The following is a 21434-nucleotide window of genomic DNA, read 5'->3' on the forward strand; positions in this document are numbered from 1 at the left end:
GTCATTGTAGCAATCTCATGTGAAGCCTCACCAAAGAAACTACATGGATGGTGCTGACCACGTGATGCAACAGACACAGTATGTTTCAAACTGACACTGAATGAGGACAGGTTAGACTGTAAGTAACTTCACAACTGTATTTTATCTGTTCTCTGGAAAGTAGATCTTTGCCATGCTGATATCTATGGTAGCCCTGAGTAATCTGATGGATAGTATTAGATACCAAATGGACTATTCCTTATTAATTAGGAAACAGACTTTCATGACTTGAAGCAGTCACTCAAATTATTGTTAGTATGGCCGAAGGCATGGTCCCTGACACAAGCCAATCATCTAGTTAAGAGTAGAAATAATGACTTCTTTTATGAAGGCACACAGCAAACCAGACACTTTGTAAATAACCGAGTCCTGACAAAAGGTTGACGGGAGCTACTTGGTACTGGTAATGATGCTTTAGACAGTTGAACCTGCAAAACTGCCAATAATGATAATGAATCAGAATGTGAGTGTATGTGTCTTAAATCCAGAGAGGCTAGCCAATATCCTTGGTGTAAACAAGGATAGAATGATAGCTAATGTATTCATCTTGAATTTTTCCCTTTTTAAGAATAGGTTTAGATTATGGAGTTTGAGCATAGGGTAAAATCCTCCTGTTTTCATGCCAGTCAATATTTAGCTAGCGATGGTCAGTATTTTAAGCTCTTGATTAGTACTTTCCTCTCTCATTTCTTTTAGCTTTGGGCTTAATCTTCCAAGTTCACTTATTGCTTCAACTATCAGCCAGAGGGATGAGTAAAACTGGACTGTTACCTGCACTTCACAAAATATGCTATCTTAAGGGAGGTTTCACACTGGACATAAAGTGGCATCTATCTTTATGTGCTAATAGTGCACATAAATGTTGGCATTGTAGCCATTTACTCACAAAATAGCCACTGACTTACATAAATGACTTCATAAAATACTGACCAGTTTAAAAGTATGCATGTTCACATAGTGTGTACTTTGACACTGGATGTGTGGACAAGTAAAGGTTGGGCATAGTGTACAAGTATGTGAGTACATTATAAAATGCTACAATGTACATGTGTTCTTCCTAATATCTAGGAGCAGACATTTATACCTGTCCTAGAACTGGTATATGTGGTTGTATCTTAAATCAAGGCATGTTTTGGGCCAGTTACACTGGAATTTTATAAAAAAAAGTAGGTTCCTACTACAGGAGGAGATGGAGCAGCTTCTTGCCCAACAGTGCCGAAGCATTGAGGGCATTGGTGTCCATCCTGATGGAGGCCCATCCATTGCCTATTCATCCTGCATCAATGTCAGGACCTTAAAGGGCGTCAGAGTTAGCGCAGACTGAGAATGTGTCGTTGTCTAGCCCTTTGAGGAGGAAGCTTTTTTTTTTTTTTTTAGAGCACAGGAGGATTTCTGTCCTTCATTGCTCTTGCCCACAGCCTGGCCACAGGCTCCCCTCAAGAGAACTTATTTGAGTCTGATCAAGATCCAGAGGCCCTCTCGAGTAAGGAGTCCCTCAGTATACCATCAGATCCCTCTTGTCCCCATGAAAGGAGACGGTCTCCCCCTGAGAAGCTCTCCTTTACTGAGTTTGTGCAGAAGATTGTCCGGTCTATCCCATTTCAGTTAGATGTCAAGGATGAGCCCAGGGCTAAGATGTTGGATATCCTAGGCTTTGATGCCCCACCTAAGAAAGCTGTGACAGTGCATATGGACAGTATTGTGGAAAAAAAGAGTCCCCTTTTTCTGAGACTCTGTGTAGTAAAGGATCCCAGAGGACAGCCTGTTACATTTCAGACGGAAGAGAATAGGTAACCCAGTACCTGGGAAACCACTGGCAAAGGGGAAAGGGATCACAGAAACAGATAAAGGAAATGTATCCTGTGTGACTAAACAGTATTTACATAATGCTGTAGCACTTCAGAACAGAAAGACTACTCGCAAGAGCCAGTTGTTACATTTTTTAACATCTTGCGAGCCAGTTGTTCTGGCACAGCAAGCCTGCTCTCCAGGGCGGCGCAACCACGCAGTAAGCATGGCAGGAGGGCACCACAAGCCATGCTTAACTCACCTCCCACAGCCCTCGTTTGCATGCGCTGCCCTGGGAGGGTTTAAATCTTTTATTTACCTCCGTTGCAGTGGCCGCAGTGAAAGCCCTGCCCATCTCTAGCCTTCCCTTCATTCCCTCTCAGTGTCCTGCCCTCACGGAGAGAGGAAATGACATCAGAAGAAGGTGGGACACTGAGCGGGAATGAAGGGAAGGCTAGAGATGGGCAGGGCTTTCACTGACTCAGCCGCTGCAACGGAGGTAAAAGATTTAAACCACGCAGGGTGACAGGTGGACATAGGAGCGGGAGGGCAGGGGAGAAAGGAGAATCGCTGGACATGGAGGGGAGGGGAGCACAGGGGAGAGAGGATAAATCATTGGGCATGGAGGGAAGGGCAGGGCCCAGGGAGACAGGAGAAATTGCTGGGTATGGATGATGGATGGAGGGGGGCAGGGGAGAGAGGAGAAATTGCTGGGTATGGATGATGGATGGAGGGGGGCAGGGGAGAGAGGAGAATTTCTGGGTATGGATGATGGATGGAGGGGGGCAGGGGAGAGAGGAGAATTGCTGGGTATGGATGGATGAATGGAGGTGGCAGGGGAGAGAGGAGAATTGCTGGATATGGATGGATGACTGGAGGGGGGAGTTGCTGGACATGGGTGGATGGAGGGGAGGGCAGGGAAGAGAGGAGGATTGCTGGACATGGATGGAGGAGGTGGAGAGGAATAATGCTGGACATGGATGGAGGAGGCGTGAGGGAGAGAGAAGAAATTCTGGACATGGATAGATGGGAGGGAAGGAGATGAGATAAGGGAAAAAGAAGAGAGGAGAAAAACTGCACTTATTGCTTCAACTACATTCCTCCCCAGGAACTCCATTCACTGGGTAAATCTTTCTTATCTGCACCCTTTTCCTCCACTGCTAACTCCAGACTCCGTTCCTTTTATCTTGCTGTACCATATGCCTGGAATATACTTCCTGAGCCGGTACGTCAAGCTCCATCTCTGGCCATCTTCAAATCTAGGTTAAAAGCCCACCTTTTTCATGCTGCTTTTAACTCCTAACCCTTATTCACTTGTTCAGAACCCCTATTTTATCATCCTCACTTTAATATTCCCTTATCACTTGTTTGTCCTGTTTGTCTGTCCTAATTAGATTGTAAGCTCTGTCGAGCAGGGACTGTTTCTTCATGTTCAAGTGTACAGCGCTGCGTGCGTCTAGTAGCGCTTTAGAAATGATAAGTAGTAGTAGTAGTAGAAGTAGATGGAAGGGAGGGCAGGAGAAATTCTGGACATGGACGGAGGGGAGGGAAGACAGGAAGGAGATGCACATGCATGGAGGGGAAGGGAGAGAGAAGAAATGCTGGACATGGATGGGAGGGGAGGGGAGGGAAGAGAGATGAACATGAATGGAGGGGAGAGAGGAGGAATGCTGGACATGGATGGAGGAGGGGGAGGGAGAGAGAAGAAATTCTGGACATGGATGGAGGGGAGGGAAGGAGATGAGATGAGGGAAAAGGAAAAGAGGAGAAAAACTGCTGGACATGGATTGAGAAAATAGGCAGAAGCTGGATCCACTGGACAGTCAAGTCTGCGGAGGACCCAGCTTTTACTTATGGATGTAGGGCAAGAAATGAAAAAGAAAGGAGGAAAGTAAAGAAATAAATGGAAAGGAAGCCCTGGAAATGGAGTTAAGAGGACAGATAAAGAGCAGCAGAATCAGATACTGGGCCAGCATGATCAGAAAAACAAAGTCACCAAACAAAGGTAGAAAAAAATCATTTTATTTTCATTTTGGTATATGTCCACTTTGAGAATTTACATCTGCTATCATATTTTGCAATGTATAGCAATGTGTTTCTTTCTGTTTTTCTGGTACTGTGCTGCATGCAGGATTTCAGGTTAATTTTTGAAGAATTTGAAGAGGGGTTATCTCTGTTCTGCATGTGTGACTGCAAGGCCACGTGTCTGAATAGGGATTTGTTTGTTAGGTTCTGAGATTTTGATAACACATTGTTTTTCAGAGTTGGCAAGACTGTCTGTTCTCCCAATTCCTGGTCTGTATGCTAATTTGGTTTGTGTCGTTTTGGGTATACTGCAGAGATTTTTTTTCCTGGTAAAGGGCTTCTAAAACAGACATTGTGTTATGAGAATCAGGTGCTCAACATTAAAAGTTTATATTTATTTACTTATTTATGGCATTTTATCCCACATTAAACATGGATTGGAACCTGGGAGCATTTAAATTTTTTTTCCTGGAGAGAGTAATGCATTGCCCCCCCCCCCAGGCTCTCTCCCTAGCTATAGCCAGCTCTGCAATTAAGGGGGGGGGGGTGCAGAGGTGGACCGGGGAGAGAGCCTGTTGTTAAACATTTAGCAGCACACCACTGCCTCAAACTGTAGTTGTTTTGCATTAGTATTCAGTAAAGGTAGCTGGAGAACTCCAGATCTGTCTCTGAGTACTTGTGGTAAAGGGAAAGCTATGCCTGGGCCTTGAAGGGAAATCCCTGCTCCAGTTGTGTGTGCGCTGAGCAAAGAAAGGGAGAAATCCAGGGTAAAATAAATGATTAATGAGCCCTTAGGGGTGAATTTGCCTAAGGGATTGCGCCAAAATAAAGCACACCTTACACTAAATTATATTTAAATACATTTTCTATTCTTTCAATTTTATGTTTCATTTAGACACTAGTAAAAAAGGCCCGTTTCTGACACAAATGAAACGGGCGCTAGCAAGGTTTTCCTCGGAGTGTGTATGTTTGGGAGAGTGTATGTGAGAGTGACTGTTTGAGAGTCAGAGTGAAAGTGTGATTGTGTGAGAGAGAGCGTGAGTCTGGGTGTGAGTGTGTTTGTGAGAGAGTGTGTGTGTGAGAATGAGAGTGTGTGCAAGTGTGTATGTGAGACACAGTGTGAGTGAGAGTGTGTGTGTGTGGGTGAGAGAGAGAGTGTGTGTGTGAGACACAGATTCTCTGTGAGAGTGAGTGTATAAGACCAAGCGAGTGTGTGAGTGACTGTGTGGCACATAGAGAGTGAATGTGATACAGTGTGAGACAGAGTGTGTGAGAGTGAGAGTCAGAAAGACATTGTATATGAGAGAGAGAGTGTGAGCCGTGCCCTCCCAATCCATGGCCATCTGTCCCCTGCCCCCTCCATTCATCCTTTTCCAGCAATTCCCCTCTGTCCCTGAGCCCTGCCCTCCCAATCCATGGCCATCCATGTTTGTCTGTCACCTGCCCCCTCCATTCATCCCTATCCAGCATTTCCCCTCTCTGCCTGAGGCCTGCCCTGCAATCCATATCCATCCATGCCCATCTGTCCCCTCCATTCATCCCTATGCAGCAATTCCCCTCTCCCTGAGTCCTGGCCTTCCAATCCATGCCCATCCATGCTCATCTGTCACCTGGCCCCTCCATTTTTCCCTATCCAGCATTTCCCCTCTCTGCCTGAGGCCTGCTCTGCAATCCATATCCATCCATGCCCATCTGTCCCCTCCATTCATCCCTATCCAGCAATTCCCCTCTCCCTGAGTCCTGCCCTTCCAATCCATGCCCATCCATGCTCATCTGTCACCTGGCCCCTCCATTTTTCCCTATCCAGCATTTCCCCTCTCTGCGTGAGGCCTGCTCTGCAATCCATATCCATCCATGCCCATCTGTCTCCTCCATTCATCCCTATCCAGCAATTCCCCTCTCCCTGAGTCCTGCCCTTCCAATCCATGCCCATCCATGCTCCTCTGTCACCTGGCCCCTCCATTTTTCCCTATCCAGCATTTCCCCTCTCTGCCTGAGGCCTGCTCTGCAATCCATATCCATCCATGCCCATCTGTCCCCTCCATTCATCCCTATCCAGCAATTCCCCTCTCCCTGAGTCCTGCCCTCCCAATCCATGCCCATCCATGCTCCTCTGTCCCCTGCCCCCTCCATTCATCCATTTCCAGTAATTCCCCTCTCTCCCTGTGCCCTGCCCTCCTAATCCATACCCATCCATGCTCCTCTGTCCCCTGGCGCCTCCATGCATCCTTTTCCAGCAAGTCCCCTCTCGCCCTTCCATGACCCCCCCCCCCCCTCGCATCCATGCTACTCTCTCTCCCATGTCCCAGCCTGGCCCGCTCTCTTCTTCCCCCCCCTTCGCATCCATGCCCCCCCCCCTTCGCATCCATGCATCCCTTTTTTTTTTTTTTTATTCTTTTTAACTTTACCTCCGTGGCGGTTCGTGCAGCGAAGCGTCAGGGAAGGAGGCGGCGCTCCCGACGTCTAGCTTTCCCTTCGCTGTGTTCCGCCTTGTTTTGAAGGCGGAACACAGCGAAGGGAAGGCTAGACGTCGGGAGCGCCGCCTCCTTTCCTGACGTTTCGCTTCCGGATTTGTTTGTTTTGTCGCGAGGGCGGGGCAGAGACGGCTGGCTGGCTTGAAGGCTTCACACCACGAATCCACGAACCCTTCAGCCTCAGCCTGGAAGGTTCGTGGTGGTGAAGCCACCAAAATTGCTCCGGGCCCCGCCCTCGAGGGCGGAGCAATGGCAGAACAACGAAGGGGTTGGCAGGGAGGTGGGGGGGTGGGAAATCGCTCCAGGCCCCGCCCTTGCGTCAAACGTCATGACGTTGAGGGCGGAGCAATGGCAGAACAACGAAGGGGTTGGCAGCGAGGCTTGTTGTATTCCTATTGGTGTGACGCAGCTGTGACGCTCGTTTCAGATCATGGCGGCGCCCAGATGTACTGTGGTTAAAAGTGGTTACAGAGCTTCGAACATACGAACTTTTGAAGCCTCAAAGTGTGGTTCAGAACGTTCATGGTGCTTTTTATGTCCAGTTGGGGCGTGGCGTAGGTCGCAGAAGGGGCGTGGCTGAGGGCGGTGGTGAGTAGTCCGAATAGCCAGGAGGACTACAGCAGTTCAGGACTTCACTGCCACAGTTGGAGGGAGTTTCAGAACGTTCAAGGTGGGATTTATTTATATAGATTATCAATGCTTTGCAAGACTTCCAATTCTTCCATGTTGACCTTTTCTTTATTTACATCCTTCACACAATTTACTAGCTCACCTTCTAAAGTAGAAATTTTAACAGAGGTCTCTCCAATAAATTAACATAGTGAGATAAACAACTGGATATGGTGGTCTCCATCCTAGTCACCACTCTCTAGATTTTCAAACTGTTAACCTACCTTCCCCAACTCCCTTCCAAGTGGAAAAACTACAGGTTTAAGAGTCACAGTTCAGCAGATACTATTGTTTTCCACTGACAGAGCTGAGAATAATCCCATTCCAATGCAGTCTTGCTTCAGCATCTTCTCCTAACACTAATGTTTACCATTCAAAGGTCATTCTGAGTCCACTCCAGATTTATAAAAAGAAACCCTTCTGGCACTGTTGGTCTTCTAAAGATTGTCCACCTTAGCCTTTCCTTCTTAGGGCCTCTGAGGATGTCACCAAAAGGCTACCAGGTGGAAGGGGTGGTGAGTATGTTCCAATAATGAATCCCTCTTCAAATACCTTGTTTACCTTAAGAGCCCAAACAATTACCCCACAGGGCCATGTACTGATATCAACCTGATCTCAGCATAGTTTCTCACATTCTGGTTCCTTTTGTTCATGCCAAGAAAGCACATAACAAATATTGGCCTTACCCACAAGATGAGGTCAATTTAAACTAGATCTGATGGGGCTCCAAAGAACACTCCTTTGGACATGCACCCATAGTTGCATGTCCACAGCCACATACCAAGGTCTCCTTTGGTTTTTGTGGAAAGCACTTTCTGATAATGTCAGTGAGGGTGGGTCCAACCTGGAGTGATCAAACACTGTTCTCTTCCATCCAACAGCAGCTACAACTGAAATCAGGCTTTGCACGCCTGATTGCTCAAACAGGGCAGCTAATCTCTCTCCGTGACGGCTGTAGTCTCCTACAATTTTGTGGAAAATTCTGACGCCTTCTGATGTGATCAGTGAGAGCAGGTCTGAACTGGTACGATCATATACTGCTCTCCTCAAACAGCTGCAGGTGAAACCAGGCCTCACAGTTCCAATGGCTCACACAAGACATATCACCTCTGATTCTCCCCTATGGTAGTCTATTCTTTATTTACATGTGGCTGGGCTATTTTAGCCTTTATCAAAACCTGCTTATTTGAATATACTAAATTCAGCATTTTTCCACTGTCTTTTGAAGACAACTTTATTCCAAACTACTGCAACACTGTCAGCTTTCTCCTAATATCTAGTTAATCTGCTATCCCCGTTTTTTAAAAATGTTAGCACATTTCAGGCAGAAGCAATCCTGTTTAAATAGGCTCCTCTTTCCCTAGAACATTTTTATTTATTTATTTTATTTTTGTTACATTTGTACCCCGCGCTTTCCCACTCATGGCAGGCTCAATGCGGCTTACATGGGGCAATGGCGGGTTAAGTGACTTGCCCAGAGTCACAAGGAGCTGCCTGTGCCTGAAGTGTGACTCGAACTCAGTTCCTCAGTTCCCCAGGACCAAAGTCCACCACCTTAACCACTAGGCCACTCCACCCCATTACCCAGCTCATAACATATCTAAGTCCCTTATTCCTGTTCCTTTATATTATCCATGTATTCAGACTCTTCCTGTCTCTTGAATTCTGTGTATCCAAGAGGAAGCATTTCCGAGAATGCTATGCTGGACGTTCTGGATTTCAACTTTTCACCTTAAAACCTACATTTGGCTTTGAGAACCTCACTCGAGCACCTTTCTATGTTATTGATACCCACATATACAATGACAGAAAGTTCCTCTCCAGCACCGTCTAAAATCCTACCTATGTGTGAAGTTTGCCATCTTCACATCAGGCAGCCAAATTACAAAGTGATTATCATGCCCATCAGCCACCAAGATATCTACATTCCCAATGATCAAATCATCAACTATAATGGCTATGTTACCTACCCCTCCTTGGAACATTTTTTGAGACACATTCTTAGTGTGAGAGGATACTGCATCAACTGGAGGGCAGAGCCTAGCTACAGGATCAATTCTCACCACACCAAGGTAATATTATTCTTCCAGATGGCCTTTTTTCTCCAAGACAGGCTAGAGTGGAGGTGGGACCACTTTACTATCCCTGGAGGTCTCATAAGCTCAGCTCCTCTAAGTATATTACTCTAGTGGTTACACATTGGACTCATACAGAGAGAGATAGGAGCTCTTTGCACCAAGTGCACATATCCAACCTCTCATCATCAACTGGAAGATAAGCCTATGGCACTTGCAGCGAGGATGTATCTTTGAAAGACTGGATAGTCCCAATCTTGCTGATAGATTGCTGTTTGCATCTTAGTAATGTTGAGTTGTAAGTTATTTAAAATTGCTAAGGGAGTAAGGATGCCAATTACTATAAAGTCCCTTAAGTTTATTTTATATATTTTACAACTGCTGAGGAACTACAATTGCTGAGGTCAGGGTAATTCAGTTATTAATGAAAATCCCTAATGAACTGGTGAAAAACATTCCCCTCCTAACATCTTACTACTACTACTATTTATCATTTCTATAGCACTACTAGACATACGAAGCACTGTACACTGGATATGAAGAGACAATTTCTGCTCAACAGAGCTTACAATCTAATTAAGACAGACAAACAAGACAAATAAGGGATAAGGGAATTACTAAGGTGGGAATGATATTAACATAGGTACTGAACAAGTGAGTATGGGTTAGGAGTTAAAAGCAGCATCAAAAAGGTGGTCTTTTCAGCCTAGATTTGAAGACGGCCAGAGATGAAGCTTAACTGAGGTACTAACATAATAATCAAAGAACGTGATCGGGGTAGGTAGGAATCAAACACACACAACATTTATCAGTTTAAACTAAAATCGCTCATCTCCCTAAGACAATTTCACAACAAGCCAATATTCATAACTGCAAATTCCTCACTAGCAGAGATAGGTTCCATCTCAGAACTCCTTCAGGGTTTGCCATGCTGCCTAAGATAGAATCATTTGACATTTCTGAACTGTATATTACAGAATATACTATACAAATCGGGTAGATGGTGAAATGTGGGAAACGTTTCCGGCAAGGATACAACAGCTATCATGTAACCAACATTTAATATAGGAAGTGCCTATCTCATAGAAGCTGACTGATAACCTCTTGACTTCATTGAGTGGAGGAGTGGCCTAGTGGTTAGCATGGTGGACTTTGGTCCTGGGGAACTGGGTTCGATTCCCACTGCAGGCACAGGCAGCTCCTTGTGACTCTGGGCAAGTCACTTAACCCTCCATTGCCCCAGGTACAAATAAGTACCTGTATATAATATGTAAGCCGCATTGAACCTGCTATGAGTGGGAAAGCGCGGGGTACAAATGTAACAAAAAAAAAATACATTGCTGGCACACTGGAAGTAGAGGCAGAATGAGGTTTAGCATGGCACCAACAAATGCTACTTGAGACTAAAACCTTTCTACAATAGTCCTAAAACAAAATGGCTACTCCCTGAGTCAAACAGGCATATCAAAAATCTATTTGTTAAAGGCAAAATGGATGGAAAATCATATAACACATATTATAGCCTGATTTACAGAATTATATCATTGCATAATGTGGCACTCAGCTGCAGTTTGAAGGAAATCAGCAGATCAGCCTAGGGCGAAAGACAAGCTAGCAGAAGAAAGCTAAACATGATATCTGACAAAAGCCAGCTCCAGGCAGAACTTCAGACAAAGGAAGGCTCAAATTCTAATCCTGAGGTCACACCTCAAGTCCTAGAAAGGAAGGCCCAAGAGAAACAAGGAGGGAAGAGAGAAAGGAAGATACTAGGTACTGGCTATAGGCAAAAAAAAAAAAAAAAAAAAAAAGCACTAACACCTCTGCTGGGTGGGAATGCCAGAAGCTGACCAGATATCTATGGATGTGCAAGCAGATGGGCAAATCCAGGACTGGATCCCTTATCAAGAGTTTTATTTCCAGTAAACACTTTAAGGATATCCTGAAATCTGACTTCATGATCACCCTTGAGGTCTGTCAGTGACTATTTCTGATCTAAACATGCATAAAATAGATTTTTATGCATTCTACCTTCACTATATATAAATTCATTTATGCATATCCATTGGGTATGCTGAAAATCTTACCTATTTGTAGTCCTCAAGACCTAGAAGCTCAAAATAATCCACCCATAACAGCTGTGGAGAATAGTTGGGAGACTTCATATCATTTATTCATATCAGTGAGCCTACCTCCTGTACCATAATGCAACATTCCTTGAGCTACAGCTGAAAAAGGTCTGAGCTAAATCCCCAAATCCCTTCCATTTCCTATCATGGGCCTTTAAATGATTAGCACTGATGATAAGATTGGTCCACTGTACAAAGTCCAAAACACAGCTACTTAGACCTTTATTCAAAAAAATGTTCACCCCCGTAGTCTGACACTGACCACTGTTTCACTTCTGCTTCTTCTGTGACTCATATGTTAAATAGTGACATTTTAAAAGACATTTGGCTAAGAAGTTCTCTGTTCGAATATACACTTGCCTTTGCTGCAATAAATGTTTTTTCTTTTTTTTTTATTTGAATAAGTGACATATTATATTGTGTCACGTCTGTGGCCGTGGCCGTGACCACCCTCAGCCTTACCTTCTTTCTGGGGGTCAGCAGCTCTGCTGGCTTCTGTCTGTCTTTGTGTTAGTGTTGGCTCTGGCTGTGTGTGCTGATTGCTCCACTAGACTTCACCTGTGTGGGCTCTGTCTCTCTAGGGAGCCAGCATCTAAGATGGCTGCCACCGGCTCTATGCCAGCTTCCAAGATGGCTCCTGCTTGTCTTTCCTGTGGGCTCACTTCCTATGTGTGTCAAGCCTCTCTTTAGGATCAGAGTATTTCCTGCTTCTGTCCTGCTGCTGGTGACTCATCAGTGAGAGCCTTCATAAGGAAGTGCTGTGCTTGCATTCAGGGCCTTTGCATGGTGTCATGCCTAACGGTCAGCAGGTTAGTGAGAGTACTGTTGCGCTGCTACTAGCATGTCTCTGGGTTCCTACCCATCTGCTTTCTGTACCTGTGGACTGCTAGTCCTTCCGGTTGGGCTCTGCCTCTCTGTTTGAGTGTCTGGGGACTGTTAGTCTTTCTAGTGCTTCCTCAGTGTTTGTAGCCTCAGTCTTTGTTTGTTCTCAGCCTGGGTTTGGAGATACTCAGCTACAGCCTGGGTTTATTTCTCTGGCTGTGTGTGGAGCTGCTGTAGCTTCAGCCCAAGCCCCTTGGCCTGTTATTCCTGGTTTTCTCTCTTTACCCTGAGCCCTGCTTTGCCCAGCTTCTATGTTTACCCTGAGCCCTGCTTTGCCCAGCTTGTGTGTCAACCCTTAAGCCTGTTTCTGCTGAGCTCGTGTTATCCGGTTTCCCACTCTGCCTAGCTAGCGTATTTCCTGAGTGTCTATCCTGAAGCCCGTTTCTGCTGAGCTCGTGTTATCCGGTTTCCCACTCTGCCTAGCTAGCGTATTTCCTGAGTGTCTATCCTGAAGCCCGTTTCTGCTTAGCTAGTGTTTAACCGGTTTCCCGCTCTGCCTAGCTAACGTATATCCTGAGTGTATATCCTGAACCCTGCTTGTATATCCTGAGTGTATATCCTGAATCCTGTCTCTGTCTAGCTAGTGTGTATTTCCTGGGTGATTATCCTGTATCCTGCCTCTACCTAGCTAGTGGGTTTACCTGTGGGTATTCCCTGAACCCCCTTCTGCCTTGCTTGCATGTTGCCCTAGTCCTTGCTCCTGCTAAGCTCTGGTACGTCTTGTCTTCATAGTCTGTCGTGTTTCTGGCTTAGCGGCTGCATGCAGCGCTCAGTGCAATCTAGTATTTAGTATTGCTTCCTCGTGTTTCCTAGACCCAGGGTGGGTCCTCTGGATCTCCAGTTCCAGCCTTGTCCTGCAAGCCCTGCTGGCCACCCGCACACTGGAGCTCAACTCCAGCGGAACGGTGGCTAAGTGCAGGTGAAGCGGTTCCTGTTCTGCCGGTTCCACACAATTTCCTTCCTAAGTGCAGAGCAGCCAAGTGTTATGCGTGGCTGCTCTGCGCATGCCAAAGCCGGCTTCATACATGCAGACAAGCTGTGTGTATAATGCTCATCAGGGACATCTTTTTTTTTTATGGGTGAAGGATGTCCAATTGTTAGGAGCCTTCGCTATGCCTCCGTCCCTGCGACGGGCAGTTGAGGACATCCAAAATGTGGATGTTTTAGTGAGAAGGACGTCCATACCTTTGCTATGCCTCCGACACCCCCTTTATTTATTTATTTGGCTTTTTCGCAGCAGTGGGATTTGAACAGGCCACCTCTGGATTGCAAAACTAGTGCTCTAACCACTCCACTCCCTTGAAATTTGGCCGTCCCTGTGGGGGGGGGGGGGCAGTTCAGGACGTCCAAAATGTTTGAAAGAAGGACGTCCATGCCTTCGCTGTGCCTCCGCTGACACACACACACCTCACCCCCCCCAGGGACCTCCATACTGCTTCAATGGACCTGAGTATGATATTTGAGGCTGGCAAAAAAAATTTTTTAAGCTGTTATTTTCAGGATGGGAGGGGGTTAGTCACCACTGGGGGAGTAAGGGAAGTTCATCTCCGATTTCCTCCAGTGGTCATCTGGTCAGTTCGGGCACCTTTTTGAGGCTTGGTCGTAACAAAAAAATGAACCAAGTAAAGTCAGCCAAGTGCTCGTCAGGGATGCCCTTCTTTTTTCCATTATCGCTCGAGGATGCCCATCTGTTAGGCATGCCCCAGTCCCGCCTTCGCTACGCCTCCGACACCCCCCCCCCCCCCCCGGAACTCTGGTTGTCCCCGCGACGGGAAGCAGTTGGGGATGCCCAAAATCGGCTTTCAATTATGCCGATTTGGGCGACCCTGAGAGAAGGACGCCCGTCTCACGATTTGTGTCGAAAGATGGGTGCCCTTCTCTTTTGAAAATAAGCCTGATAGTGGCACATTTAAGACAAATAGAAGAAAATATTTTTTTTCACTCAGCACTGGAAGTCTTTGCTACAGCAAGTAATAAAATAAATTAATGTGGCTGGATTTAAAAAACATTTTGGACAAATTCCTGGAGGAAAAGTCCATAACGCATTATTAAAGTAGACCTGGGAAAAACCACTGCTTATCTTTGGGATTAAGTAGCATGTAATCTTGCTATTTTTTTCCAAGCACTTGTAACCTGAACTGGCCACAGTTGGAAAAAGAATACTAGGCTAATTGAACCCTTGGTCTGACTCAGTGGGGCAACTCTTATGTTCTTAGGGGTTCTCAACTCAGTTCTGGAACACACCCAGCTAGTCAGGTTTGCAGGATACCCACAATAGATATGCATGAGATAGATTTGTGTACAATAGAGTGCAAAATTCTCTCTTGCATATTCATTGTGGATATCCTGAAAACCTGACTGGCTAGGTGTGTCCAAGGACTGGGTTGAGAACCCATGGCTTAGTGTGATGGATGGAATCACTGAAATAAAATTCCTCAAACTCTCACAGTATTTGTCAACTTCCAAACTTTCAAAATAAAACTACCTGATCATAAAGAAGGTTTGTCTTGTCCCGCTCTGCTGTGAGGACTTTGATGTTAGCCTGAATTTCTGACATGTGACGCTCATACTTTTCTAACATGGACTGGAGATCCTCCCGTTCTTTGATGGTTTTCATTACTTCTAAATCATAATTTGATGCCTATAAGAAATATAACGTAAATATAAAATAAGTTTTCTCATGTCTTTAGTAAGACATATTTCCTATTTGGTTTTATTTATTCTATTGTAAATTTTCTAATCCGGATAAGCCCCCAAAAAGCAATTTAACTTTGCAAGCTGGAGGATTCAAATGGAATCAACTAGTGATCAGCAAACAATCAATTTACATTATATATCTTTATATTTGTTTTATTATTAAAAACATATCACATGATAAACATTAGCTATAAGAAATACTGAGGTCAATGAACAAAAGGACTTATACAGTCAATTGGATAAGTTATTTAAACAATTCAGGCCTACCAAATGCATAGCTTTTGACTGAATAACTCAATACCCAGTTAAAAAAAAATCATCACTCTAATAGGAGGAGGGAACTGGGGCATGGTTGGAGGGGTGAAAATTTATCTACACAAACATCAGTCCTGGCCTAAATGGGTAAGTTATTCATTTAACTTTAGAACTATATATTCAGTGTTCCTACCAAAATAGTGATTGCCACCAAATATTGGGCATAAAGGTAAGTGAATAAAAGGCTCATTTTCAAAGCACTTACACTTAATGTTCCATAGCATAGGTTACTATCGGGCTCATTTTCAAAAGAGAAAAAGGTCCAAAAAAGTGGCATAAGTCTGCATTTGGATATTTTTATTTATTACATTTGTACCCCGCCTTTCCCACACATGGCAGGCTCAATGCAGCTTACAGAGTAACAATATAAAGAATTACAAAGTCGTAAGAAAAATATACAGTTTATAGTAAATATAACATTAATGGGGGTTAACGGATAAGTAAATTAAGCATAGGAGGGATTGGGTGCAGAAGGAAATGAGCGTTGGGAGGTAGGCATAGGAAGATGGAGAGGAATGGATATGTGGTAGCAAAAAGGATAATGAGAAACATGGTCATGTATAACAATTGTCAATAAGAATCATGTGGGCGAGCTTTGGTTAGGTTGTATCATTAGGATAGACTATCTTGAAACCTATTTTTAGACGTTTGTCTCTGAAGTCCGCCAGGAGTGCATCCAAATCTCAAGGGGGAGTGCCAGGGGTGTGTTCAGGGCAGAACTTGGGCGTTCCTAAGACTTAGACGTTTTTCAGCCATAATGGAACAAAACAAAAATGTCCAGGACTAAAACTTAGACGTTTTGAGCTAGACCTGTTTTTATTACGAATAAGGCACAAGAAATGCCCTAAATAACCAGATGACCACTGAAGGGAATCAGGAATGACCTCCTCTTATTCCCCCAGCGGTAACTATCCCCCTCCCACCCCCAAAAAATGTGATGAAAAACATTACTTACCAACCTCTATGCCAGCCTCAGATGTTATACTCAAGTCCATTAGAACAGCATGTAGGTCCCTGGAGCAGTCTAGTGTTGAGTGCAGTGCACTGCAGATAGGTGGACCCAGGTTCCTACCTCCCCCTACCTGTTACACTTGTGGAGGAAACTGTGAGCCCTCCAAAACTCACCAGAAACCCACTGTACCCACATATAAGTGCCCCCTCACTATGGTAGTGGTGTACAGTTGGGGGTAGTGGGTTTTGGGGGGCTCATCACATAAGGTAAGGGAGCAATGGTGAGATGTTTACCTGGGAGCAGTTTATGAAGTGCACTACAGTGTCCCCTAGGGTGCCCTACTGCTGTCCTGGGATATCAGGGGGACCAGTCTACTAAAAATGCTGGCTCCTCCTACATTCCAATGGCTTCATTTTGTGCGTTTTGCACTTGGACGTTTTTCTTTTCAAAAATGAACCAAAAAACAAAACGTCCAAATCATAAAACGTTGTTCAGAACAGTATTTTCGAAAACAAAAGATAGACCTTCTTTTTTGAAAATGACCTTCTTGCCTATTCGGATTTTGGACGTTTTTTGCAAAATGTCCAAAGTCGGACTTAAGACGTCATATCGAAAATGCCCCTCCACATAACTTTGTAAGTCTAAGAACTTTGAAAATATGCCTCCACATCATCTGCTTATCTTTATGCAGCAGCTTGGTATTGGCCCTGATATTCACTGCTAGGAAGTATATCAGACAGTATAGATTTGTCATAGTTAAGTCTCAAAACACAGATATGAGTTTAATTAAATTATGAATGCATTATTGCTTTATCTATATCCCATAATGATTCTTTAAGAGAAGGAAATGGAAAACTAATAGGTAAAAAATAAAAAGAAGATAGAAGACCAGAGGCTGAAAAACAGGGTTATATCTGAGTAGAGAAAGAAAGGGAGGAAGCACCTAAAAGAGATCAATATTTGAGACAGATGTAGAGAGGGAATGAAAAAGTCAGAAGAGAAAAGAAATGAAATGACAAATGGACAGCAGTCTTTGGAAACAGGACAGATGGGAAAGCAGAAAACAGAAAGTAGGAACAACATGATTGAAAAATAAAATGTCCAAGCAACAAAAAATAGGAAAAAGTGTTTTATTTTGAATTTATTAACTGGAATATGTATTTCTACAGTGTTGCAGTATGTGCCAAGTTGGACTTCATGGGGTTCCCAGTTCAATTTTTGTCTTCTATTTCTAATTTGTGATAACTTGTTCTGCATTTGGGAAGGGTTAGTCTGTATTTTGCATGTGGCCAAGTTATAATATTCTGTTTACCTGTAGTTTTGGTGCAGAAATCTGTAGCAGTCCAACTTGTTCTGTCTGTACCAGTAGTATGTATATTGTTCTAGGACCCAATGTAATATGTGTAATGCTGCCTATTCATAGGTAGGGTTCTTGCTGTTTGAATCAAAGGGATTAGTACTACTGTTGTACTGACAGGTTTGCTAAAGTAAGTTGAATTTGGATTTTGTTTTCAGGTTCTGTATTGTTTTACAGTGTACTTGTTAGAGGGGAGATTTATTTTGCTATTGCTCAGATGAGATGACAATCATAATATTTTTTACATGGGTGACTTGTATAGACAAATGTTCTAGTTCTGATCTGCAGCTGTTGTTGAGGGGAAGTAGGGCTTTTGTAGCTGCAGAGCAGGTTTACATTTAAGGATCCTTTTGCAAGGTGGCACTACCAATTAGCATGTGCTGAGTGCGAAGACTATGGGAACTGGTATATATACACACAGTGCAATCCGCTTAAGTGCAAGGCCAAAGAAATGCATGCAGTTAACCGAAGCGTGCATTTAACCGTTGTGACCCAAATAAGCTTGACATCTGATAAACATATGTACCGCACAGTTTATTATTATACGTACAGTATACAGTCTCTGTTAACTGACATTAGGCTTACTTGAAGTAATCAGTTATAGCCCTCTGTACACTACTGGATCTGTGAGCTCCATAGACTACGTCTGCCAGACGGTAAAAACTGTCATAGCACTGACATCCAGTGGCCTCCAGATAGGCACGCACGGTGTTGAGACTCTCCAGCGCTCTTGCAAAAGTGACAGGAGGAGGTTGTTGAATTTTGTCAGCATATGCCTCGCTGCTCATTTCATCATCTGTTTCATCATCAGCCGTTGTTGCCTGTATGTAGGCGCATATCTCGACATCAGTGCTGTCGTCAGCTGTTTGTAGATCGTAATTAACAGCTACATAGCAATGAAACTCTTCTTCAGTAACACCGGCTGGGATGTCAATAACCTGTTCATGTGACACATTTGCACCAGCTGCATCTGTTTCATCCCTATCCATATCCTTAACAAAGCTTGCCCGCTTGTAGCAGTTCACAATGGTTGCCTGTGTAATATGATTCCAGGCTTCTTTCTGCATATGTAGGGAATCCAACAGTGATAGATTACGAGCCAGTTCAACAGCACGTTTATCCTTGCCAATCTGGTCATCCATAACGCTCATCAGACAATGTAGCACAAGAGCCTGATAACGTTGTTTGGAATTGGCTATTATGCCCTGATCCATAGGTTGGGTCAGAGAAGTAGTGTTTGGTGGCAGGAAGACCACCTTGACGTTCGACAGCCTGACATCATCACTGTGTGAAGCACAATTATCACAAAGCAACAAAATCTGACGCTTTTGTGCCCGCATTCTAGTGTCTAACTTCTTTAGCCACTGCTTCCAAAATTTCCCCAGTCATCCATGAATTTGCATTAGCCTCGTATGACACAGGATGTCTCTTAACTTTCTTGAAGCAACGGGGCTGTTTGCTCTTTCCAATGACGAGGGGTTCCAACTTCTCACTCCCATTCATATTGCAGCAAAGGAGGATGGTAAGTTGGTCCTTCGACGTTTTACCTCCAGTAGTTTTGGCATGTTTGAATGCAAATGTTCCATCAGGAATCGCTCGCCGGTAGAGACCGTTTTTGTCAGCATTGAAAATGTCACGAGGTGCAAACTTTTCAAGATGGTAGGAAGAACTGAAACAACCCAGTTCTCAGCACCAAAGTCATCAGCGTCTTGTTTCTCACCATGCTGTTTCTTGAATTTTATGTTGTTCCTCTCCTTCCATCTTTCCAGCCATCCAACAGTGGCTTTGAATTCAGTTAGTCCAAGACTTTCAGCTAGCTGGTTAGCTTTCTCCATAAGCAGTGGACCACTGACAGGAAACTGTCTGCTCCTGACTTGAGAAAACCACCGAAGAAGAGCATCTTCTACCTCCTCAGCTTTTCCCGCCCGTTTTCGTTTCCATTGTGGATTTGTATTGTTTTGTCAGTCTTCCAGAAGCTGGTCTTTCTGCTTCAAGACACTGAAATTTGACTGGGATTGACACCATATTCTTTAGCAATAGATGCTTGACTTTGTTTTCTAATTTTTTAAGAACTTCTATTCTTTCAGCCAGTGTTAAAGTCATACAGTTCCACCGCAACAACGATGGTGACGACCCCAGTGTACACTCTAACAACTTTCTTTTGCTTATTCTACCTGTGGCAATTAAACGGGCGGTAAATTTGAAATCTCATTGGTTGTCATGTGCCAATCGGCTTCCATATTCCGTGTGCGCGTTTATGGAGTCTTTCCTGCAGAGAAGCGGTCTTAAACCATGCATATAAGCGAATCTTGCACTTATCAGTGGTGCGCTAAACCTAAGTTTGTCCCCATAGAAATTGATGGTGCCAAAAACAGGACCGAAGTACAGCATGCAGTTAAACAGAGCATGCGCTTATCCGACGTGTACTTAAATGGAGTAATATATATGTAATTTCCAAATGTATATGTGCAATTTTGCACCTTCACCTCACTACTTACAGAAATTGCAGGTATACAATTGCATGGACCCTTTATTCCCATATCATTTCCTCCTCATTTATGGTTTCCTTCCCTTTCAGAACTGATGCAATGCACACTGGCTAAAATATACCACATAGGCTAGTGAAAATTATCTCTATGAAAAGCTATAAAAAAGCTAGAAGAAAACTGCAGACAGCTTGGAAATTGGCAAAAAGCAGTCAATATACTATTAATCAATGATGTAAAATCACCACAAATGAGTAAATAAATGCAAACGTTGCTAACATGTAATAGGTGTTATCTAAGGATAGCAGGATAATAGTCCTCAAACATGGGGTGATGTCACCGATGGATACCGAGATGAAGAAAAATAGATAATCAAGATCTCAAAGCTTTAAGCTTTCCATTGCATAGATTTGGCATACATGGTGTTATCCGCAACTGCTTTGCACCAGGGGGCCAATCCAGTTCTACAATAAGGAATGCTAAAATTAGGAGAAGCCAGCTTCTAATGGGAGATGAGCTGCTTTTGTGAGAACTATTATCCTGCTGTCCTATGAGAACACCTATTACAGGCAAGCAATTTTCTAAAGTCTTCATACCAGGGAATCCCTAGTTACAGGTTGCCTTTACAAAAGGGTAAAAAACAGAAATAAATGAACAGCACTAAGTATGTTTTTGTTGGCAAGAAGCCTTTTTATTTTTGCTTTGTCTGTGTTTTTCTAAGGCCAACATAGAAATAAAGAAATGACTGCCTCAGGGAGTTTGGAGCTATATTCTAAATATCTCTCATTTAAACCACGTATCCAAATTAGTGTCTAATGTATTCAAATCATTATGGAAACTAAAAAGATTAAGACCTTATTTTCAAACCACTAACTCAATCCCTGGTACTATCAAAATTTGATTACTGCAATGCGGTCTATGCAGGACTTAAGACTTCACTAATCAGAAAATTACAAACTGCTCAAAACACAGCAGCTCGTCTTGTACTTAAAGCTACCAGATACTCCAAAGCAACCCCGGTTCTACTCAAAACTACAATGGTTACCTATAAGTTCACGCATTACTTCCATATTATGTGCATTCACCCACCAAATAATTTTTGGTTCATCCCCATCTTACATGCAGAATCTTACAGAGCTATCAACACACAGTGTTAAAAAAAATCATCCTGAGATTTTCATGTATTACGCTTCCCTCAAAGTAATAAAATCAAATATAAAACTATCCACAATGCTGGATTTTCATACCAAAGTACAACCAGATGGAACTCTTTGCCCAAACAACTCCATCAAACTGAAGACTATGTCATATTTCATAAACTATTGAAAACTCACTTGATAAGATCGACCTCTAACAATAGAGATAACTAACCCTCTAATTAAACTGTAATAACAACAGAGATAACTAACCCTCTAATTAAACTGTAATAACAACAACAACTCTGTCCATATTCACATTCTATCCTATGTACTACAAACACGTTATATGATCAGGATTTCATGTTATGTTATTAGTAATTTTGTGTATCTGTATATTATATATATACTAG

At 43.6% G+C, this 21434-nt stretch overlaps 1 protein-coding gene across 8 annotated transcripts in view; it reads right to left on the reverse strand.

Moving 5' to 3' along the window:
- The window catches only part of TSGA10 (testis specific 10), a 302307-nt gene that overhangs the window by 218796 nt on the left and 62077 nt on the right, over positions 1-21434 (reverse strand). For 7 of the 8 annotated variants that reach the window (XM_030201396.1, XM_030201399.1, XM_030201395.1 and 4 more), the window contains one exon: positions 14564-14719. The exons of the other annotated variant lie outside the window; for it this stretch is intronic. In XM_030201396.1, coding sequence (XP_030057256.1) covers positions 14564-14719 — 156 coding nt within the window. The remainder of the gene's footprint in view (positions 1-14563; positions 14720-21434) is intronic. 8 annotated transcript variants of the gene reach the window in all.

This window comes from Microcaecilia unicolor, chromosome 4, assembly GCF_901765095.1.
Source record: "Microcaecilia unicolor chromosome 4, aMicUni1.1, whole genome shotgun sequence".
In the NCBI taxonomy this organism is placed as follows: Eukaryota; Metazoa; Chordata; class Amphibia; order Gymnophiona; family Siphonopidae; genus Microcaecilia; species Microcaecilia unicolor.